At 50.1% G+C, this 21,411-nt stretch overlaps 1 protein-coding gene and 1 long non-coding RNA gene across 4 annotated transcripts in view; one reads left to right on the forward strand and one right to left on the reverse strand.

Moving 5' to 3' along the window:
- ARHGEF26 (Rho guanine nucleotide exchange factor 26) overlaps nt 1-14,551 on the reverse strand; it is a 109,241-nt gene extending 94,690 nt beyond the window's left edge. The window contains exons 1-3 of one of the 3 annotated variants that reach the window (XM_079100511.1): nt 13,032-14,550; nt 11,771-11,810; nt 8,522-8,667 (exon numbers count right to left, since the gene is read on the reverse strand). In XM_079100511.1, coding sequence (XP_078956637.1) covers nt 8,522-8,667; nt 11,771-11,810; nt 13,032-14,042 — 1,197 coding nt within the window. In that variant the 5' untranslated portion in view covers nt 14,043-14,550. Of the gene's footprint in view, nt 1-8,521; nt 8,668-11,770; nt 11,811-13,031 lie in introns of all 3 variants that reach the window. The other 2 variants (XM_079100510.1, XM_079100512.1) reach the window with 2 other exon arrangements.
- Nucleotides 14,552-19,433: 4,882 nt separating this feature from the next.
- Nucleotides 19,434-20,436, forward strand: LOC306670919. Its single transcript, XR_013766536.1, has 3 exons — nt 19,434-19,690; nt 19,777-20,197; nt 20,318-20,436. It is a non-coding gene; the product is annotated as an uncharacterized lncRNA (long non-coding RNA).
- The last annotated feature ends 975 nt before the right edge of the window (nt 20,437-21,411 follow it).

Genomic DNA, 21,411 nt, shown 5'->3' on the forward strand with positions numbered 1-21,411 from the left:
CACACACACACACACACACACACACACACACACACACACAGCATGCGCCCACATCCGCACTCGGACCCACATGCAGGGGGCATGAGATAAAGGGATTCCTCATTCTCAGCCACTGAGGTAGGCAGGTTGCAACATCCGTACTTTGACGTGCCGACGCAGACCGTCTGTCACTCAGCACGGACCCACAGACTTCTGCAAGAAAAAGGCTGCTTGGCTCCCAGCATCTGTGAAAGCAGCTGCAGAAGCAGCCACGTCCCACACCACAACACATCACGGAGGGCCACACCGGCCAGATCACAGTGACCGAGAGGTACCTGGTCCGCACATCTAGTGACCTCCTGCATGGGGAAATGGCCTGAGCCAGTAACCCTCTCAAGAGTAAGGTGAAAGCTGGAAGGACAGCTCAGGGGACAGGCAGGGCCCTGCTTGCTGTCCTTGCGTCTGACTTAGGTAGGAGAAAGCCACATTGAGCACACAAGAGCCCTCGGAAGAAAGAGCAGGCGCACAGAGGGAAGGCAGCTGAGCACAAGAGGAAGACCTAGAACCAACACTCAGAGCGGCTGAGGGGGACGCAGTGTCCGCCCTTCCCCAGCCCTAGGCACATGTGTCCAGCCTCCCCTCCAGGTCACCAGGTCCCTAAGACAGCAGGACAGCAGTCATATGTACCACCCGAGTCTCAGCTCCTCCATACAAAGGAGAGACCCAACACCGGTCTCGCTCACTGTCCTGAAGCTGCAAAAACTCCACACATGACCCCCAGCCTCCCATGCGTCCTCTGCGAAGACCACGTCAGTCAGGTAACCACACGCGAGCCAGTCGGCCTGCGATGCCCCTGCAGGACCCACGGCTCGTCCCTCCCGCCAGCCAGCCCACCGCCTGCTCACACCGCGGCTTTGGACCCGTGGACAGAGGGCTCCCCATGGCTCTGTTGGGCAGACAGCGACCTGCTCCTTTGGCCTCCACCACCAGAAAAAGGGTCTCTGCTGCACAGAGTGGGAGCTGCCCAGGGCTGCTGTCACAGCCGGCGGAGGGCAGTGTCTCCTGCATTGAGGGGATCAAGCTACAGGCACTAACGTTTCCTACTGTCCACCGATGCACATTCCCTGCGTCTCAAGTAACAGAACAGGGGATACGTGTCCTGTGAGCTAACAACAGTACTGACTCATCACCTAGAAAATCAGCAGGCTGTAACCCTTCCAGGTAAAGCCGCAAAATTCAAATAACAAATTTTTCAGGACTAATGCGCTATTTAAAGGTCTAACAGCAATTTTCACAGCCATGGGTGCTCTCCCAGCGTGACGGAGGCCAGCCTGGTGCACACCTGGCCCTGAGAAGCAGCACATCACTGGACTGAGGGAGGAGAGCCCGCCAGAGGGCACTTCAAGGTCAAGAGGGCAAACGCCCCGACAGCTGGAAGCCATGATTCGAAGCTCAGCGTTTCGGGCCCTTCCCGTGGCTGGTCAGACACCCGGGCCTGCTGGGTGGGATCTGCACGCTGCACTCACGCTGACTGCTGTCAGCCTCTGCTGTATCCTGTCCACCTGCCCAAAAGGCAAACCTAGGTAGCCTGAGTCCACAGTCCCAAGCGATTTCTCAGTAAGAGGCTGGAAGTCGCCAGCACATACTGAAAGGCACAAGTGAAGAGATGGCCCAGTGCAGGTATCAGAACCCAGGGAGGGCGGAGCTCGGGACCCTCCACCGTCCAGAAATCAGAGGACGGGTGGGGGCTCTCCAGGGCCTCACTCCAACTCCTGCCACCCACTGTCACCTGAGGACTGGGCACGTGACAGCTCTCCTGGGACTGCCCCATCTGGACACTGCAAAGGCGGCAGATGTCCTTCTTTTGACAATGACAGCCCCTCTCCAGACAGGTGCTCCTCCCCACAGGACCTCACAGGGCGCCCACGGCGGCAGCCCTGCCTCGACCGGTGACAGGTGATGTCCGAGTCACCATTCCTGAGAGCTAGGTGAGGCCTGCCTGCTGTCTCCAGGGCCCAGCTCAGGGCTCTGGGCAGCAGGCCCCGGACGGAGGCTTGGAGAGGGAGAAGTGACGCGTCAATCTCTCCCTCTGGTTTTCTGCCCAATGAAATAAGCCCACCCATCTGAGGCTGGGGTGGAGGAGTCAGGTGGAGCAGCCACGCCCACCAAATTAAGTACCCGTGAGCTGGTCTCCGCCCGCTCTCGGGAGTGCCCACCTCTGGCCTCTGCCTCCGGGGGCCTGGCACGCACACTGCTCGCAGAAGATCTGTAACGTGTTGCTGACATCCCTGCGCCTGTCACCCTTCACTAGTGAGTCCAGCTGGAGTTGTTCTGGTCTGGACTTCTCCACATTTTTCAGACAGAGAAACGTAAAATTCAACACTGTTGTGATTCGGATAAAGAAAAACTTTTCTTTTTGGTACTAGGGGTTGAACCTGGGCCTCAGGCATGGGAAGCAGGTGCTCATCACAGAGCTACAGCCCCCATCCCCACCCCCCAAAAAAAAGCCCTTTTAAAGGTGGTATGACCATCAGAGACTGCACTCAATGCACAGAGCTCCGACAGAGGGATCCCGGGACCTGGAGATAAAGTCAAGAAAAAATATCCTGTGACTGAAGCTGAAAAATAAAAATTATAAACGAACCCGTGTGTTTGTGCGCACTGTCTCTAAAGAGAAGGTGCGTGGTTCATACTGTTGGATTCTCAAGGACTGTATAACCACCCCCAAAAGCAAGACGACTAAATACACCCATCCTGCAGAGAAGTGCACCAATTACAACCGGGTAGCTCATCTGGAGACCAGAAAAAGCAAGTGCTGAGCCAGGCATGGTGGCCGTGATCCCTGCAAAGCAGGAAGCTGAGGCAGGAGGACTGCAAGTCTAAGGCCAGGCTGGGCAACTCAGTGTGCCCCTACCTCAAAATAAAAACACACTTTAAAATGGCTGTGAATAGGTTCAGGGGCAGAACATTCTGGGTTCGATCCCCAGTACTGGAAAAAGATCAAGTTGCACATTATACTTGATCTTTATGTTACTTGAGTAAATACAGCAATTTATATTTTTTCTTAAGTTCCCATGTGTGGATTTTGAGCAGAATGTTGCCAAATGGAGCACAGCACTCTCCATGGGGACAGAGGTAGGGTGGGACTGTAGGTATGATGACAGGAGACTTCAGTCTTACCTGAATTACTTGAATTCTGCTCTGCATGGAGGACACATTCTGTCTTGCTTACATAAGAGAAAGCTAATCCTCAAAGAGGTAAGAGAATATCATAATCTAATTATGCTGAAAGGTAAGACCACACAGGGCCCCAAGCCTGGCCTGGGGCTGGCCATCCTCTTCCTTGGCCTCTTAGCCAGACAGGACCTCGGGTCAGGGCCTGCGATCTAGGCCCGGAGCTTCACTGCTGTTGAGAAGTCAGACACTCGGAAGTCCCACCTCCAGCCTGGAAGTGTGGACCAGCGAGTGCCTGCAGCCGACGGCTTAACCTGCCAGTCCAAGAGTGGGCCAGGCACAGAAAACGAGAACATTTTCTATATTCTAAACACAAAAGATATAGTAGAAGGCATTCGTCACCACCTAAGTAAAAATAGCTTTATGAGATTGCTGTTGTGAGACTGTAAATGAAAATTTTTACTGCAGTTCCTATTTTAAGCAACGAGACAATGAGCAAGTAAATATTCAGACAAGAGTGAATATTTAGAAAAAAGAATGAAAGTTTCCTATGACCTCTAAGGGCATGAAGCATTTCTGCGAAGAGAAAGATAATGAAGTTAGTTACATTTGTTAAGCTCTGATTTTCAGCAAAAACTGTTGTCTTTCACAGTAAGCACAGTATAAATTCTAAAATAAGTCCCACTGGATTGAACTGCAAGACTCCAAAGTGTCTGTTTTATTGTGAGCTGCATGCAATTGTATTTATAAAATTTCCATTTTTGAAATCTTCCTTTCTCGTTCTGCAAGTTCCTCCCAAAGGTAAATAAACGCTGTGCCTGGAGAGCCGAGCCCGGCACTCAAGAGACCCAGGTGCCTGCTTCAGATCTTGCACGACACCACCATGCAGGCTAGCCACCGCTTCTGGACGCTGTGAAAACAGGAACCCCAGCCCCTGACAGAGGAGTTCAAAGTCTGAAGTCGGCTGAAGAGCCACTGGAGGTGATTTAAGACGCACGAGGCCACACGTCAGGGGCGGGAGCGCATGACTATATTAGGTGTGGAAAGTGCGCCTGCCGCAGCCCGGCCGGGGCCTGGACACCCTCTCCAGAGGTACCTGGCCTCTCAAGGTGACAGAAATCACACAGACACGCCCCATGGCAAATAACCGGGGTCAGGGCACGGCAGAGTGCGCCTGCCTCTGGCGCTGTCACCGGGAAACGGCAAACATGGTTTCACAACAGGCATTTCTCAGCCTGTGCCCAGTGCGGGGGGCGGGGTGCAAGAAAACCAGAAAGAAAGAAAAAGTCTCCAGGCAAAAACTACCCACACGAAGAGGTGGCACTTCCGGGTCCCACCGAGGACGGGCTCTGGAAACCTGAGGCTCCCTCGTCAGCCAGGCTCCGCTGGCTGAACACCTGGCACCACTGGAACAGGCACCCAGTGTTCCAGCCCTGACGAACACAATCGATATTTTTCTTTAAACCCACAAGCTTTTCCCAGAGGTCCAAGAACTGTTGGCTTAGTCCCCATGTGCCAATCTAGGTGAGTCACTGAGCAATCCACCTGTGCGGCAGGTTCCTTGGGCCTGGGCACAGCGCCAAGTCATCCTCATCAGAGGTAAAAAATGACTTCTTAAGTTCAGAACCTCAAATCCCTTCCACAACCACCCAACCACAACCCAGGAGCCATGACCACGTAAGGGATTCCAAACACGTCCGTGCTGCCCGAGGCCGCAGCACAGCCTGGGCTGTGTTCCCTGCAGGGAAGACGTCCTGCTTTCAAGATCATATCTGTACGCTCTGAGAATCGTGTGGGTGCAGAGAGCCAGTCCCCAGCCCATGAGATTTCAGAGCCCAGGCTGCACTCCTGACTACAAGAGAACATCCCCCTCTTCCTGGAGAACCTGCTGGCAGAGACACCAGCTTCCAGTCTCCACGAGCTCACGCCCATCGACTGCAGCAATCTGCAGAGGCCCCATGAGACGCCTCTCGTACACAGCCTGCTCCTCCCTTCCTCCTAGGTGACCTCGACGGTACAGTTAAACCTGGGGCAATGCTGTAAATGGGAACCGTCTGTCACCTGTGTGGCTGGGCACACCTGGCACTGTCCAGTGAAACCACAGGAGGCATATAAACAAACAGCTAAGTTACACTACAGAAGGAAGGCTTCAGGACCTTACGTAACAGATAACTACTGCATGCGGCTGCATATCAGCAGAACCCAGCAGAGTGAACGCTTCTCACGGTTGACTGAGAGCCCAGTCTCATCATCCCAAGAGGCAGGCAGGTGTTTGCCACAAAGGCAAGGGAGTTTTAGAAAATAATCAACCATGGCTGATGTACACATGCCGTCACCCACTCCTGTCCAAGTGGGAAGTCGAGATGTGCGGAAACTTCCTGTCCTATACTCTCTCTTCTGGGGCCAAGGCCTTAGTCAAAGTAGAGTTCTGTGTTAAAGTGACACATATAATCAACCCTAGCTGGGCGTGGTGGCACACGCCTGTAATCCCAGCGGCTCAGGAGGCTGAGGCAGGAAGATCATGAGTTCAAAACCAGCCTCAGCTACTTAACCACGCCCTAAGCAACTTAGCAAGACCCTGTCTCTAAATAAAATATAAGGGCTGGAGATGTGGCTCAGTAGTTAAGTGGCCCTGAGTTCAATCCTCGCTATAAAAAAATAAATAAATAAATAAGATGATTAACCTTAACACTACCAATTTGATGTACTAAAAGGCATGGAAGGATGATGCAGAAAATATCCACAGAAGTCTTCTGAGGCCAGCTCTCAATGCTGCAGCTCCTCTCCAAGGAGGGATCAGGCTCAGACAGGAAGCTAGAGGCGCTGACTGAGAGTGAGGAACAGTTGGGGTGGTTAATCATTTGCAGAGTGGCCTCTCTTTAGGGCCCTGATTGCGACTTGCACACGTACTACTGAATAGCTGCATTTGGACACTAAAATATCTCCTTCCCTAACATCGAGAGCTGGTTGCATCTTTCTGGTGGATGGCAAAACCATATGGGAAGGACAGAAGAGACCTCTGGGGTGGTGATTTCCTCTGGGGAGGTGAAGAAGAGGAAAGGAGAGAGAAGTCAGGGTTGCTGAGCGGATCTGTCTAAAATCCCCAAGGCCGAAACAAACTGGTTAAAATGTCAGCATGTGTTCGACCTGGGTGGTGGGTACAGCCACTATCACCTCCCCTTACTAGTTCTCTGTATGTTTCAAATACTCTATAACAAATTAAAGTCAGATCTATGTGAAAAGGAGACATAAAAAGTACAAAGAAAAAGCAGGTAGACGCTTCAGCAAGGCTAAGTGACAAAGTCCAATCGCGCGGCTCTGATTAAATGCAATGCCGAGCAACACAGCAAACACAGGGCAGGCACCTCCGGGGGACACTCGACTCCAAGGCACACGCACACCAAAGGGAAAGTCTCTTTGTCATTTTACACTTCACCTTGAGATATTCCTTGATACCACCCTTGTTTGAAGAGGCACATTAGCATGATTGCCCTTTGCCAAGTGAAAACACAAGCCCACGTGTGAAGCCAGACTGCAGAACAGGCACCTCCGTTCATCTGATGGAGAGCCAGACTCCAGCAGGCACGCAGCCGCAGCCTCCTCATCAGTGCCGCAGCTAAGCCGGCCCAGAGAGCAGGGCCCAGCCTGCACTTCTGCTGAGCACTCACAGGCCGGTCGGTGCTAACACACACAGGGCTGCCAGGGAAAAGCAAGAAAGCAGCCCTGTCCACCAGAGGGTCCACACCAGCCAATGAACAAACTCAGACAGCCATGGACAGCCAGCGGGCCTCTGTGGACCCTGTCACCAGTTCATCCACCTATGTGTCCTGAGTCACTAAACAGCATTTCTGTAGAGAGGTGTTACCACCTCACCACAAGCAAATCAGAAAAGCACCACGGGCGCCGCAGACTATTAGCACGGGGCCAAGCCCGGCTCACGAATATTCTGCTGTTCACACGACATCTCTTTAAAACTCGAATGCAGACACTCGTCAAAGTACGGATTTCTGGGTCAGAAGACCAGGCGACATGGCTCAGCGCGTACCTAGGCTGAGGTAGGAAGGAGTGCTGGACTTAGGGGAGGCCCGCTCACCGCAGCCCCCGGCTCCAAGACCCCACGCTGCAGCACCACACCTGCCACCCTGGAGGCACCGGAAATGAACGGACTCTGCCTAGAACAAAACGGGGAGGCGGGAGGGAAAGAGGGCTTGGTTTCCAGAATCCTGCTACCGACACAGGGAGGAAGAGGGAAGGTGGACGGAACCAGAGGTGGCCTCACCAGTAGCATGCACACAGAGCCACGGTCCTGGCTGTACCGCTGTAGAAGACAGGAGTCCTCTTCCCATGCGGGTGGGTTCCCGAGGTCCACGAGATGCCTGGTCAGGCAGCCATGCCTCTGCCAGGACAGTGCCTGGGGACTCTGGGGTGAGGAGGCTTGTTTCTGATGCCACGTTCCCACCACCGAAGCCAGTCATGGGACCCACTTCAACTTGCAAGCACATTGGGTCTCCACGAAAGCTCTACCCAGGCCCATCGAGCATGGCACTGCAACATTTTATAAGTCAGGAGGAAAATAAGTGATGGCAAAAAGGCACAAAGATGTTTGCTGCAAAGAGGAAAAAACTTACTCATCAACCCAAAAAGAAGTGTCAGACACACACAAGATGAAACATTCAGCTGGGTGCGGCAGGGCACACCTGTAATCCTAGCAGCTCTGGAGGCTGAGGCAGAAGGACTGTGAGTTCAAAGCCAGCCTCAGCAACTCAGCAAGGCCTGTCTCTAAATAAGATACAAGAAAAGCCTGGGTATGTGGCTCAGTGGCTGAGTGCTCCTGGGTACATCCCAGTACCCCATCCCCAAAAAAAGGAACATTCATCAACTTTAAGAAAATATAGATGTCTCTATTTCCAACGAGATGTCCAAGGAAGAACTGTAATAAGCACCCTATTTTGCAGATAATTCACATATGTGCATCCATACACATACGTAACACACACACATATATCAAGCATACGTGCAAATGCTCGTGGATAGCCATGATAATGACAAAGTTCAGGACGCACTGAGTCATCACTATGTGAAAACCATATAAAAACAGGGAAGAAAAGATACTGAGTAGGAAGTTTCCAGAAGCCACAGTACACCAATCTTGAGGCACCTTGCTCTGAAAGGCCTAATTTTCCTGATCAGAAGTACCAAGGTTCACGTTCTTACTAGCACCTGCAGAGTTTCCAGAGACATTTCCCAACCTGCAAGGTCTCTCTCCTTGGAGTTCCAGGACCCCTGGCAGGCAGAGAGAAGGCCCACGAGGCGGAACTTCCACAACTCGGTCTTCCCCTCCCCGACAGGAGAGCAGGTGGACACTCACCGCAGACAGCTGGCTCCAGGTGGACCTCAGCGGCTTAGGGTGAATCACCAGCCTCTCCTCTGACTTCTGTTCTCGGGGCTCTGACTCTTCATCAGAGTCCACGTCAAGGGCCTTCTCTTTGTAGTTCTGATACAGGACGGCACTTCCTACAACAAAAAGAGCCTACGTGTCACTCACTGCCCCATCACTGTCACTCATTCTAAACAAACCTCCGTCATTTCACTCAATTTGGTCTCCGGGTTAATTAAGAACAGAAAAAGAAGCTGCTTTGTCACTGAAGAAAAGTACACGACATTCCAACGGGAGCCCTTTCTACACCCTGTCCACAACTCACAGAAGACAGTCTTTGATGTCATTTCACTCTGGTCAGGTCAAAGGCATGACCTATGCCCCCTCCAACGTCCACCACGGTTTATCCACCTACTCCACAAGTGTCACTGTACGTCCACCATGTGCCAGGGTTTGGCAGTAAAATGGAAAACAAGACACCTCTTCTGCCCTCGTGAGCTGATTTAGTGAGAGGAACAGTCAAGTTCACTCATGTTTATTCATTCAGCTGGCATTTAGAGCAGGCCTACTGGGCGCCAGCAACAGGTGGACACTGGGTATACAACAACGAATAAAAGAGTTTTTTAAAAATTCCCCATCTTCGTGGGGCTGACACTGAAGTGAGAGAGGTCTGCAATACATAAGCAAGTAACTGTTACAGGACTTCAGAAGTGGTTGTCATGGAGAAAAATAAAACACAGACAGGGATAGGAAATGCTGGGAAGAAAAGACGCAGATCTTAAATAGGGTGACTGAGGGGGCCTAACTAAGGTGCCATTTAAGCCAAGACATAAAAGAGTGAGAAAGCAAGCCACATGCCCCTGGGAAAGGGCATCTCACCAGAGGAACAGCAAGGACAAAGGCCCTGGGGTGAGTCCGCTTGGTAGGTCTGCATGCTTGAGCAGCAGGGAGGCCAGACTCTGAAGCAAAAGGAACTGTGTCACCTCAGAAGCACTAAGGAGGATCAATAAAACAGGTCAGGGGCTTGCCCAGGGGTCAAACAGCACAAGGAGGATTTAGAGAGACCAGCCAAACAGTCCAAATCAAGCAGGGCTTTCTAGCAGCATTAGAAAGCTGGATTTGAGCACAAAAGGACACTGTGTGGAACACAATGGGAACCCGCTGGAAGGGAAGCCCTGCTCAGACTGCAGAGCAGACCAACTACCCCAGACACTCACCAGGACGCCCAAGGGGTGTCAAGGCCGACGGAGACCTGGGCTGCGTGCCGAGAACTGACTGGATGTGGGGGCACGGAGAGGGGGCATCAGGGATGTTCCTAGGTCTTCAGGTCCCACAGTTAGAAAGCAGGAGACGGGCATGCCAGAAGAGATCCCAGTTCAGTGGGGAAGACCGAGTCTGGCTCAGGGCACCCGGAATTTGAAAGGCTTTTCCTATCAAACCCCTGCCTCTGGTCCTACCCACCGTGGCTAGCCCACAGGTCTTAAGGAGTCTAAGCAAGACGGGTTTCTCCCAGTTCTGCACATGAGAAACTGGTATGCAAACTGGTTTCCCCGTCTTCAAGTAAGTACGCAGTGGCTGGCAGGAGTCCTCGTGCCTCCTCAGGCTGCAACAGTCTGCTTACACTTCACACCAGATGACACTGAGGCTAAGCTTCTCATTCAGTGTCAGTCAACCGAGGAGCAGGAGCAGCAGGACGGGAACCCAGTTTCACAGGTTCTGGCTGGACCACGCCACTTCCTGACTGTAGGCTGGCGAGCCATTAACTGTTAAGAATCCTGCGTTCTTTACGTGCCCACGAGAAGTGACAAGGGAGGATACACGGGATACCCAGAAACAGCTCTTTGTGAAAGGACCTAAGATAAAGTCGGTGATGATGAAGATCTGCCCTCTGAGTTTAAAAAACTCCAAAGAACCGAGCTCTCTGAGGCAAAGGTCACAGAATCAAATTCCAGGGGTTGTGAAGTGGCTCCCTGGGAAGGTATTAGACAGGTGCCCTGCTCACCTCACATCCACAGTGGTCAAGAAGAGGTACCAACCTGCTCCCTGGCCCTGGCTGCTACCAGTTATGGCACAGGGCACGAGCTGATAAGGCTTTGAGCCTCCAATTTCCTCAACTATGAAATCAGGGCAATGAACTTATCCAACTAACTAAAACACGGTACCTGGGTTTCTTCTCCACATAGCAACTGTTCCCCAAGATTGCTACGATGAATAAGTTATTATAAATTAGTTGTTTTTAAATGCTACGGTGTCAAACCCAACTTTCTAGAAATTATATAGGCTGGTGGAGGCAGCAGCACATGTCTATGATTCCAGTGCTGGGGAGGCTGAGGAAGGAGGGTGGCAAGTTCCACGCCAGCCTGGGCAACTTAATGAGGACCTGCCTCAAAATAAAAAGTAAAGAGGGCTGGAAAAGTATGTAGCTCAGTGGCAGAGCACACCTGGGTTCAATCCCCAGTATCACAAAAAAAAGAAAGAAAGACAGAAAGAAGTTATGTAAGAGGAATGTTCCTTAGATGCTCGGCACCCTCGGCATTCAAGGTAAGTGGTCTCATTATCACCAGGACCGCCGGGCCATGCCAGGGCCACTCTGGACCTGCTAGGCTCAAGCCCTGCCAGTTGGCTGACATCAGACCCACCTATTTACACCAAGCCCACTAATCTGATTAGGGTTTGAACACCTGGCTCAAGCTGCTTTTGTTTTTGAATTCCTTAAAAAAATACTACATGGGTTACAAATTCTTAAGAATACATTTTTGACAGCCAGGAGAATTAGGTGTTCTCAAATTAGAACTTTGGTAAGGAAACAGGAAGTCAGGAATGAAAATAAAATGTGGAAATACGGGGAAAAGAATATTAAGCCAAAGGAAACGTAACCTTAAGGAAATATGGCTTAAGAGGTCAATGCCAACCTCAGAATTTTTAACTAAAAAGCAGAGCTTAATCTTAATTTCCGTTTTTTGAGAGAGATGGACTGAAGTCAAATTAGAGAAGATTTAAAAATCCCAAGATATTAACTGAAAAAAGTCATCCATTTATTAAAAATGTCATTCATTTTGCTCACCGTCCGTATTACTAGATAAAAATTAAAGCTTGGTGCAGAGCTCTGCCCTGGATAATGTGGGAAGAAGCTGGACATCTTTCTCATCTCAAGCGTTTTTGTTTCTGCAGTTGGATTTCAACTTATAATTGATATTCCACATTGAAACAGCTATAAAGTCTGGAAAATTAAATGCTTACCTTCCCCATCAAATGTTCCTTGTCCTTTCAGCATTTTTTTCTAAGAGAAAAGAAAGAAGAAAAAAAAAAAGGAAAAGCAAACTATGTATGAATGAGCCAAATAGAAATTACAGCTTTTTAAGTAAAAGTACTTTCTTGTTACAATCATTAGACTTCCAAAAGTACACAGTGGAAGATCCCTAGAGCAGTTTACTCAAATGACCACTATAGTTCACTTATACAGTGCAAGAAATGAACAATGTCACCCGCGCCACCGTCAAAACAGAGGGAGAATCCCCCAAGGACCAGTAGCTCAGCTTAATTTCACTCCTGGTGATTCACCGTACTGTTCAGCAGAACCCTGCTACACTTGCACAGTTGGACAAAAAAGCTCAGAATGCTATGTAATGTCTTTTCTTTAAGACCACGGGCTGTAAAACAAAACAGGCTTGCTCGTGATTACGTATGTGACATTTATATAGACTGGGTCCAGTTCTCTGATTAATCAAGAAAAAATGTGGCTGCCAAAAAGAATCTTTGCCCTATTGCTGAGATGGTCTTATTTGGGGGAAGGCAGCACAAACTCCAAAATACCCTTCTCCAGTTTCCCTGTCTTGACATCACATGAGACAGTTAGGAGCTGCAACTCCCAGGCCTACCTCAGAGAGTAATCCCACGCACCCTAACCTCAAATTTTGGGCAACCAATGTGTTAAATGCACTCAAGGATTAATGGACTTAAAATAGGAATAAAATGCAATCAAAGAGCAAGGAGCAACAAAAAAGGTAACAAACTGAGTCTATCAAGGTTTTAGTGATTGACTTTGAAATTCACATTTTAACTAAATGATGTCAAGTACGTGGTCACCATCCAAAAACAAGTAAAAGAAAAATAATCAACTCTCTCAGAAAAGAATCAGCATTTTCCTTTATGGGCTGTGATCACTGACACCTCTAAAGATGCCAGACAGGTAGGCCACAGGCAAGAGCATTTGGCATTAAAAGTGCTCAGAAATTTTTGGTCAATACTTAATTAGCAGTAATTTTTTTTTCTCCTTCCCCCAATTTTTGCCAGACTTAAAAAGTGACTGGGCTTTACTTCTACGCACAGAACTGCATGGAACTGCATTATGTGCCGGCCAGCAACACAACGGCAAGGCAAAGATGTGACCAAGTAAGACAGCAGAAACAGACTCTAAAAGGAACAACCACTTCTGGTTTCCTCCCGCTGACACCTTCACTTTTGGCATGATGAATGACAGGGGACACGCGGCCGCCCTTACCTTGATCCTTCCCAGGCTGGAAAACTTCTCCCTGTCTTCCAACACTGCTCTCAGAACAGGCTGGGACATTCTGTTCTTCTTCTTTGAGCTGGTAGGGCTGTCAAAGTCGAAGCCGCTGACCACGGCCCTGCGGTAGGACGTGGAGCGCAGGCCTCTGCGCAGGGAGCCCGGGCTGTCCACGTCGTTCTCCAGCTCGCTCTCCTCGGCCGCGTGGCCCAGGGGCGCGCCGAGGCCCTCCACCATGCTGCGCACCTTGAGCAGCCTCCTGTGCGGCTCCACGTGCTGCCCGCTGCTTTTACTGAGTTTGATTTCCGAAGCCAGGCTCTTGGGGATGATCTGCTGCTTGCCCACTTTGAGGGCGGCGGGGCTGTTTGTGCTCAAGACCACCGAGGGTTTCTCGGGGAGCTCGTTCTCCGGGGAGGGCAGCCTCTGGAGGGGGAGCTTTTGTTCCGAAGACCTTTTCTGGGGCGCAGGAGAGAGGCTCGAGGGCCCCCGTTCGGGGTCGTTAGTTGGCGGATCGCATTGCGAGCCGCAGCCAGGGGAGTCGTGCTGGAGGATGGGGCCATTGGAAGTGGGCGAGGGCACCACGCGGGCGCTCCAGCCTGCGGGGCTCCGCTCGGGGCCGGGGGCGCTGGGCGTGCGCGGCGCGGGCGAGGCAGCCTGGCCGTTCGCTGCGGGGTTCGGGGAGCCGTCCGCCGCCGCTTTGGAGACCTGGGGCGACCCGGGTCGGCGGAGTCGAGGAGAGGCTGCTCTGAGCTCCGGGGAGACCGTCCGCGCCTTGCCCGGGGTGCACGGCCGCAGCGGGCTCCGCGGCGCCGTCCCGCCGGCCGGGGCGGGGGGCGCCGCGCGGTCCTCCAGCGGGAAGTCGGTGATCAGCAGCCCGCTGGGGCTCTGGTAGGACTGGGGCCTCGGCTTGCCGCGGCCCGGCAGCTGGGGCGGAGGGGTCGAGCGCCTCCGCCACAAAGGGGTCAAGCGGTGGCTGGAAAGCTCCACCTCGCTCTCGCCGTCCATGGCGGGGCCGGCCCCGCGCTGGGCTGGCCCAAGAGCACCCGAGCGTCGGAGCTGTGCCCGCGGCAGCCGGCAGGTCTTGCGGGCGCGCCAGTCCCGGCCGGCGGGGCCCCTGCGGAGGCGCGGCGCGCGGCGCCCACCCGCCGGACGAAAGCGGCGCCCGCCCAGGCGGATGGATCCTGTCGCCTGCGCGTCCCTCCGCGCCCAAGGACCACCCGCACGGAACGCGCCTCCACCAACTCGCCGGAATCGAACCGAGGCACGAGCAACTTGGGGCGAGTTTAGCCTTCTCGGGAAACTCGCCGCGGGATGCTCCCCTCCGCCGCCATCCGGCCGCCCGCTCCCGTCGTGGGTCCCCAGCGCCCAGGCGGCCCGGGCTCGCTTTCGGGCACTTGCGGGACCGGGGCCAAGCGGCGACCACCGCCCGGTGGGTGGCCCGCGTCAGGGACCGAGCGCAGCAGTGGTCGGGGCGAGAGCTTCCCTGCCGCCCCCGGCACAGGCCCCGCCCCCGGACTTGTCCCCGCCCACTCCGGGCCTTGCCGACTCCGCCCGGGTCTTCCCGCCCGCGCCGGAGGCATGCGCTCCGCCTCTGGGTGGCCTAGGCGCGCACCTGAGCTCAGTGCAGCCTGGGCTGTGCCTGCAGGAGGAGGGCGGGTCGTGGCTGGGAGCACCGAGCGAGGACAAGCGGGAGCCCTGCCCTGGTGCAGCGTACTAAGCCCTGCGCGGGTCCGGGAGGGTCCTCACAGAGGAATCAGCACTGACTGCTTAACAGGATTTGTGCAATGCGTGCCTCCCCGCGTGCACACTGGAGCTCGGAGAGCCCTGTCCCTCTTGACATTCGGGTGGACTTAAAACACAAATCTGATTCTTTCGCTCCCCAGCTTTAAATGCCTTGTAAGTGGACAGGTTTCCTTGTTCGCACCCAGAATATGTCTGGAGGAACACACTGGCACCTGTGGGCAGGAGAACTAGGAGGCAGGAAATCTGAAGAAGAGTTTGCGTTGACTAATTTTTGGGCCTTGCATGCTTCGATCCTTGAAAGTTACCAAGTAAAATTAAAAGTAATTTAAAAAATACAAAAAAGCATTGGTTTCCAACTGTCTATACGTAGTACAAAATTCAAAATCCATAGATGGAATAAAATAATCATACATAGAATAAAATTTGAAATCGCCGCCATGGGGTAAGAGGCCCTGAGTGAGCCTACTCCTCCCGCCTGGTCTTCTCGCTTTCTCCCTCGCCGTTCTTTTCAAGTTTCACAGCCTCAGCACCTACACTTCCGCTTTCTCTTGTGATTCATTGCTCCATGAGTTAGATTGCTGCCCCACTGTCTTCCCCGCCACCTGTTCTCTTCCTTTTCTAGCCTTACAGAAATTTATCAGTTAACTTTTGTGTGTACGCTTCTCCTGTCTTAACACTGTAATCCACAAGAGGGCAAGGGCTGCTTTTGTTTCCCCCTGCATGTTCCAGGCACATGGTAGATGCCTCATGAGTGTTTGTTGAATACCTAAACAAAGGAATAAGAAGAATGAATGCAGTGCTTGGTTGTGGAATAGTAGAGAGCTGGTGGTGTCCTGGCCAGAGGCCTGCTGTGTGAGGACAGCGGGGCACACTCGAGAAGACAAGCGACTGTGAACCACAGGATCTGTATAATCAGCTCTGTTAACAAGACTCGTGGGCCTGTGTCCAGGTTCTCTCTCAGCCTGATGGAGCGAGCGCTGTGCAGGGACAGGCCGCTTGTTTGCCCTGGAACCCTAAGAGGCGACCGGAAGCCATCCCTACTTCTCCATACTTACCAAAACTGTACAATGAGCATTTATTACTTTGATCTGAGATAGTTTTGTAAACTAGGGGAAATGGCAACACAACGTTTAGGAGAAAATATGTTTAAAAGAAATTCACTAAATGTTTTTATTGGAAGAAACGTAGATGGTTAGAGATTCATATGGGGAAACTTTTTAAATAGAGGATTTTTCTAAACCAAATCGTATTACTTTTGTGTTGGAAAAATACTGTAAGTTTATTTTTGAAAAGTGCTTAACTAATGACAAATGGAGTGTTTAATGCAGAATGCATTCTTTTAAAAATTTTTTTAATTTATTTTAATTAGGTATATAGGACAGTAGAACAGAATGCATTCTTCCATGTAGGTTATAAAGCTTAAAATGGTGATGTGAGAAACTGACTGCTATTCAGATTATGTTATTCAGATTATGTTGTAACAGATGTTTGTGAAGAAATCACAGGCTCTGCCTGCCTCTTCCTGAGCGGCATCACAATGCCCGCCTAAACGGTAACAGCAACTGAACTCAAGCTCTGTTCCTTCACTAGGTGATGTCCAGAAACTCAACCCAGTGCCTCTCGTAACTTCCATTCAATTTGTCATATGTTCTCAAATCTCAGACATCTTTGATTGTATGTTCCACCAAGAAGGGAAAGTCCTGCTAATTCAACAATGCCTCCATGTGATATCACATAGAATCTTCATATTTACCCAAAGAGTGTTTTACAAGCTCGTAGACATAGATATTTTGTAGCATGCATTTATAGAAAAAGGAAAAGATAAGCAAAATAAACTGATGGTAGTTCTGTACATCAAGCCTAACTCTTTAGAATCCCTTTCCATGCCGAGCATTCATGGGGAGTGTGTATATGCAGGTTGACACAGTATCATCAATAGTACAGCATTTCTTAAAAGGATGTTTCAGTCTTGTCTCTGGGGTTTTCTTCTAGTGACTGATAACTCTTCTGCAAAACTGATGCTGTCCCTATCCTGACTGAATAAAATGTAGTTTTCTTGTTCAACTGAATCATGTATTGCTACATGCCATGAAGTCTCTCTATTTGTGACCAGGAAGAAGTTCCTAAAACAACTAGTTCCATGCCTTAACCATGAAGCCCTACAAGTACTTTAACTGGTTATCTCAGCCTCTCGTTGCTTTGAACTTTCTTTCACCTAATGTGACACGTGGCAATTTCTCCTGCTTTCACTGGCCTTTTTTTTTTTTTTTTTTTGGGGGGGGGGGGTGCTGGGGATCGAACCCAGGGCATTGTGCTTGCAAGACAAACTGAGCTATCTCCCCAGCCCTCACTGGCCTTTCTTGTCTTTGACGTGTGTAGTACTAAATGGCATAGAATTTAGTAGATAGGGTGACAATGCAAAGAGTTGTCATGTTCACAAGTACAGATGCAATGCCAGCTTTATGGTCACTGTCACCTGGCCAATGGCTATTTATATGGTCATAAGATTCAGAGATATTCAATGGAGGGACTAAATGCTTCTTAAAATTAGAGAAATCAAGTATATTGAATTATTAGGAACATATTGGTGTATTCTATGGTGATATTTAACTACTAGAATATATGAGGGCATGATACATGGTGTATTGCTTACATTTACTGGGATTTACTGAACCAACTGTATGTCTCCAGCACAATAGTCAGGCTAACTGTAAGTGTAATTTGTTAGTCTTACTACTGGTGCTGTTATGACTCATGCATCTTTTATTCATTTTTTCAGACCTTCCACAAATACTTAGTACATTTAAATGTGAAGCAATGGCATCCCTAAAGCTTATAACGTGGCTCATTAAACATTCCTGAAACGTTAAAATAATGACGTAAGACTCAACTTGAATAAGATGCAGGGATAAGCTGCCTGTTCTGTGGGAGCCTTTGTGACAGAGATAGAACTGAGCCAAAGTATTTCAGGAGGAGAAAGAAGAGAAGGGCATCCCAACATGAGCAAAACCATGAGGAGGTGACTGGGGCACTCAGGACTCCGGCAGTAGAGGACGCCCACACTAGTCCTGGTCCCTCTTAAATATGAAGAACCCAAGACCCTGGGACTCCTCTCACACTGTTGGCCAGTGCTTGAGTCAGAATCCTAACTTGCTTCTCAGGTACGACACTCCAGAGCCCTGTCACTGAGACACACAAGAAGCAGCTTGCCAGATCAGAGGTGGCATCCAGGGGCTGCGGGCAGTTGCTGTGGCTAGACATGGTGAGGCTCCATTGTGTTGTAGGACACAGACTAAAGGGTTTGGATTCTACCTGGATAGCACCTGATACTCGTGTAAGAGATTTGCTATTCTTTAGAAAATGAATCTGATGGTACCTGTATCAGGAATTTTAAAAAGGAAGATTGACAGATCTGACAATTTTAAAAATATAACCCTTGTGCAAAAAAGGTGCAAAAGCACACAAAGCCATAAAATTTGAGGAATATTTCTTAAAGAGAGATTAGAGAAAAGTTTATATAGCTATTAGAATAACAGATAATACATTAATAGTTACCTCAACATAAATGCTTATGTTTAAATCAATCAGGCAAAGATAACAATGAAAAACTGTGCCAAGTATGAAAAATGTTTTTTGAGGAGATGCAACTGCCCACTCGTCAAAATAAACTCATCCTCAGCAATAGGAGCAAAATCAAAAAGTAATGAGATGAGCCAGGTGTGGTGGTACCTGCCTCTGATTCCAGTAATTAGGGAGGCTGAGGCACAAGGATCATAAGTTCAAGGCCAGCCTCAGCAACTTAGCAAGACCCTGTCTCAAAATAAAATATAAAAAGGACTGGGGACGTGGCTCAGTGGGTAAGTGACCCTGGGATTAATCACCAAGGTACCAAAAAAAAAAAAAAAAAAAAAAAGAAAGAAAGAAAGTAATGAGGTGATAGTTTTTCATTCAGTAGACTGGCTGGCAATTTTTTTTTTTTCTTTTAAAGGCAATATCCATTATTGGTAAAAGTGCAAGCAGAAGAGAATTATGAATTATTCACAGTAAGAATGTAAATTGCTACAACTTTCTGGAGAGCCAGATGATGATACTTAACCAAAACCTTGAAAACAAGCAAGTCTCTAGCCTAGTAATTGTAAGATCTAGTTCTATGGAAACAATGCACGTGTGCAGAGCAGCACGTTCATCAAACCATTTCTGCAGTGGGTGACTTAGAAACTGATGAAGTATCTATCAATAGGAAAAGCAGGTGAAGCCAGAGGGGCGTCCAGGAAGAAGAGACCCCCAAAGCCCAAGGAAGGAAGAGTTTCTGGAGGGGGAGACTGTGCTCCTGTTCGCTGCCTAAATGCGTTCAGCTCCTTGTGGCGCCAGGCCTGGTTTTAAATGCACAGGTGAAGAAAGCACAGAGGACCCTTGCCATGGTGTGCCAGGAAAGCCCAACCCGGATGGCGTCTAATGCCAACAAGGCTGCTTGCCCGGTGACCTTGCGACTAACGCCTGGTGGGTTTGGAGTCCACTTGCAGGGCTTGTGGAGAGAGCAGTTGGAAAGCAGGCCAGGCCTCAGCTGCAAGCATGGGACATTTGACAATAAAAGGGAGGAGGGAAATGGGGCAGTGGCTGGAGGAGAGGGAAGAAATAAGTGGTTTTCATTTCCAGACCGGGCACACTCAACCGGAGGTCAGGAAGCTGGTTTCAGGGTATGCTTGCTGCTTTCCTGCTGTGGGAATGAGGGCAAGTCATTCAATCTCTGCGACCAGGGTTTCTTCAACCACAACATGCAGCTGTTTCTCTCCCGCACAGTTTGGGAAGCACCGGTGCAGATTATAATGATTCAGATATACTGGTCCAGTGGGCGGAGGAAAGCAGACCCCAGAGGTGGGAAGCGGGCAGAGCAGTGGAGAGACCGGTAGGTAACTGCAAAACATTTTCTAGTTAACTTTTCCCTTGTCTTGGATGGCAAATAATTAGCATAAACTTCTATTATTTCCTACTCCAGGGTAAAGAAAAAAGACCAGAATGAGTGATTCCCTCAAGTGGCCCAGAGGACTCCTGGGGGCTGTACCCAAGCGAACCCACAGGAGCGCTGGGTTTTCGTGTGGGGGTCTTGTTCCCAGCCCTTGCTCGCAGCGACCACAGTGAGAACGATTTGAACTTGACCTGTTGAACCTCCGGTGACACCCAGATGTGTTCCTGGGGAGCTGGCTTTCAGTGCCATGTAAGGACAGGCACACACGGGAACATGTGCTAAGCAGGGTTCTGGTCCTGGGCACACTGGCTCCTGGGTGGTACCATCGCTGTCGTTCTTTGGTGGTTATTTTCCAGTGTCTGCTCCCCTCTTCTGTCCTTTCCTGGGTCCGGCTCTTTCTGTGGACGAACCTAACAGCATTAGAATCACACCTCCTGTTCCGTAAAATTTGGTAAATAATTTGGTCGAAACAGTCTCTAAGAGGCCACGCTGTTCCCTTCGTGTGAGAAGTTTGGTATTTGCAAAGAACTTCAAGGTGAAAAACTTCTGTTGCATGCACTTCATCTTCCAGGTGGAATTGTATCAGGAGTCATGCGGGGACACTCAAGACTAGCCGGTGCTTTCAAGTTTTCTCCTGCCCAGATTTATTTGGAAGAAATCCAGTCTCGCCTATCTCAACACTCCAGTGGGGAAAAATACCTGAAATAAATTAAACCCGATGATGACTTGGCTCTGTGTTTACCTAGACATTCTGGCATTTGGCTCAAAAGATCAAGCTTTTTAGACTTGTTATTTATACCTTTGCCATAGATTTCTAAATTGAAAGAGAAAGAAATGGTAACAGAGGAAAGTTCTCTTAATCACGTACATTTGAGCTCACTACCAAGCCAGTCTCACCAGCAGTGGAATAGAATGTGAGAAATGCTTTCCAGAGTGGAGGTCTGCCCCCTAGCAACCACTTTGAAATCTTCCTGCCCTGGCCCACAGCTGCTCCAAATGTCCCCTGTTGAAGTTGGCGGGATGATGTGCTGGGCATGGGCCACCACCATTGAAGGAGGATCAGAACTTTGTTTTAGTGCAAAGATATGCAAATTAGGAGGACTGTTTAACTCTTCAGCTGATTTTGGAGTACAGTTGGCAGATTAAATACAGATGAATGATTGCATTGGATATACTGCACTAAAAAAATCATTTGTTGTTCCTCTGAAATCCAAATTCAGCTGTGCATTCTGCATTTCCATTCATTCAATCTGGCAACCCTACTGTGGAGAGATTTTTGTGGTGCAGAGTGGCAGAGTATCTGTGGATACATGTGTCAGATATATTGATTGGCTCCCCTCAAGGCCACCAACCTGTGGAGCTAGCACACTGTTCTCGGAACACTGGCTGTTGGGCCTGTGAAGTCGTCTGAGGCCTGAGACCACAGCAGGGGCCAGCAGGAGCTACCAGAGGGGGACAAGAAATCAAGAAATCCCCACAAGGCTGGCCCCGAGGAAAGCACAACTGAGGGGAAGCAAACAAAGGAAGGGGCTGAGCATGCCAGACAGTGATGCCCCTTAGGGGGCCGTGCGTGGTGAGGACAGAGATGCTCAGCGATGCAGCAGGAAGTGGAAGGGGCGTGGCACGGCAGCCGTTTTACCTCTGAGGGGCACAGGGAGGGGGTCT

This window comes from Sciurus vulgaris, assembly GCF_902686455.1.
Source record: "Sciurus vulgaris genome assembly, chromosome: 10".
Lineage (NCBI taxonomy): Eukaryota > Metazoa > Chordata > Mammalia > Rodentia > Sciuridae > Sciurus > Sciurus vulgaris.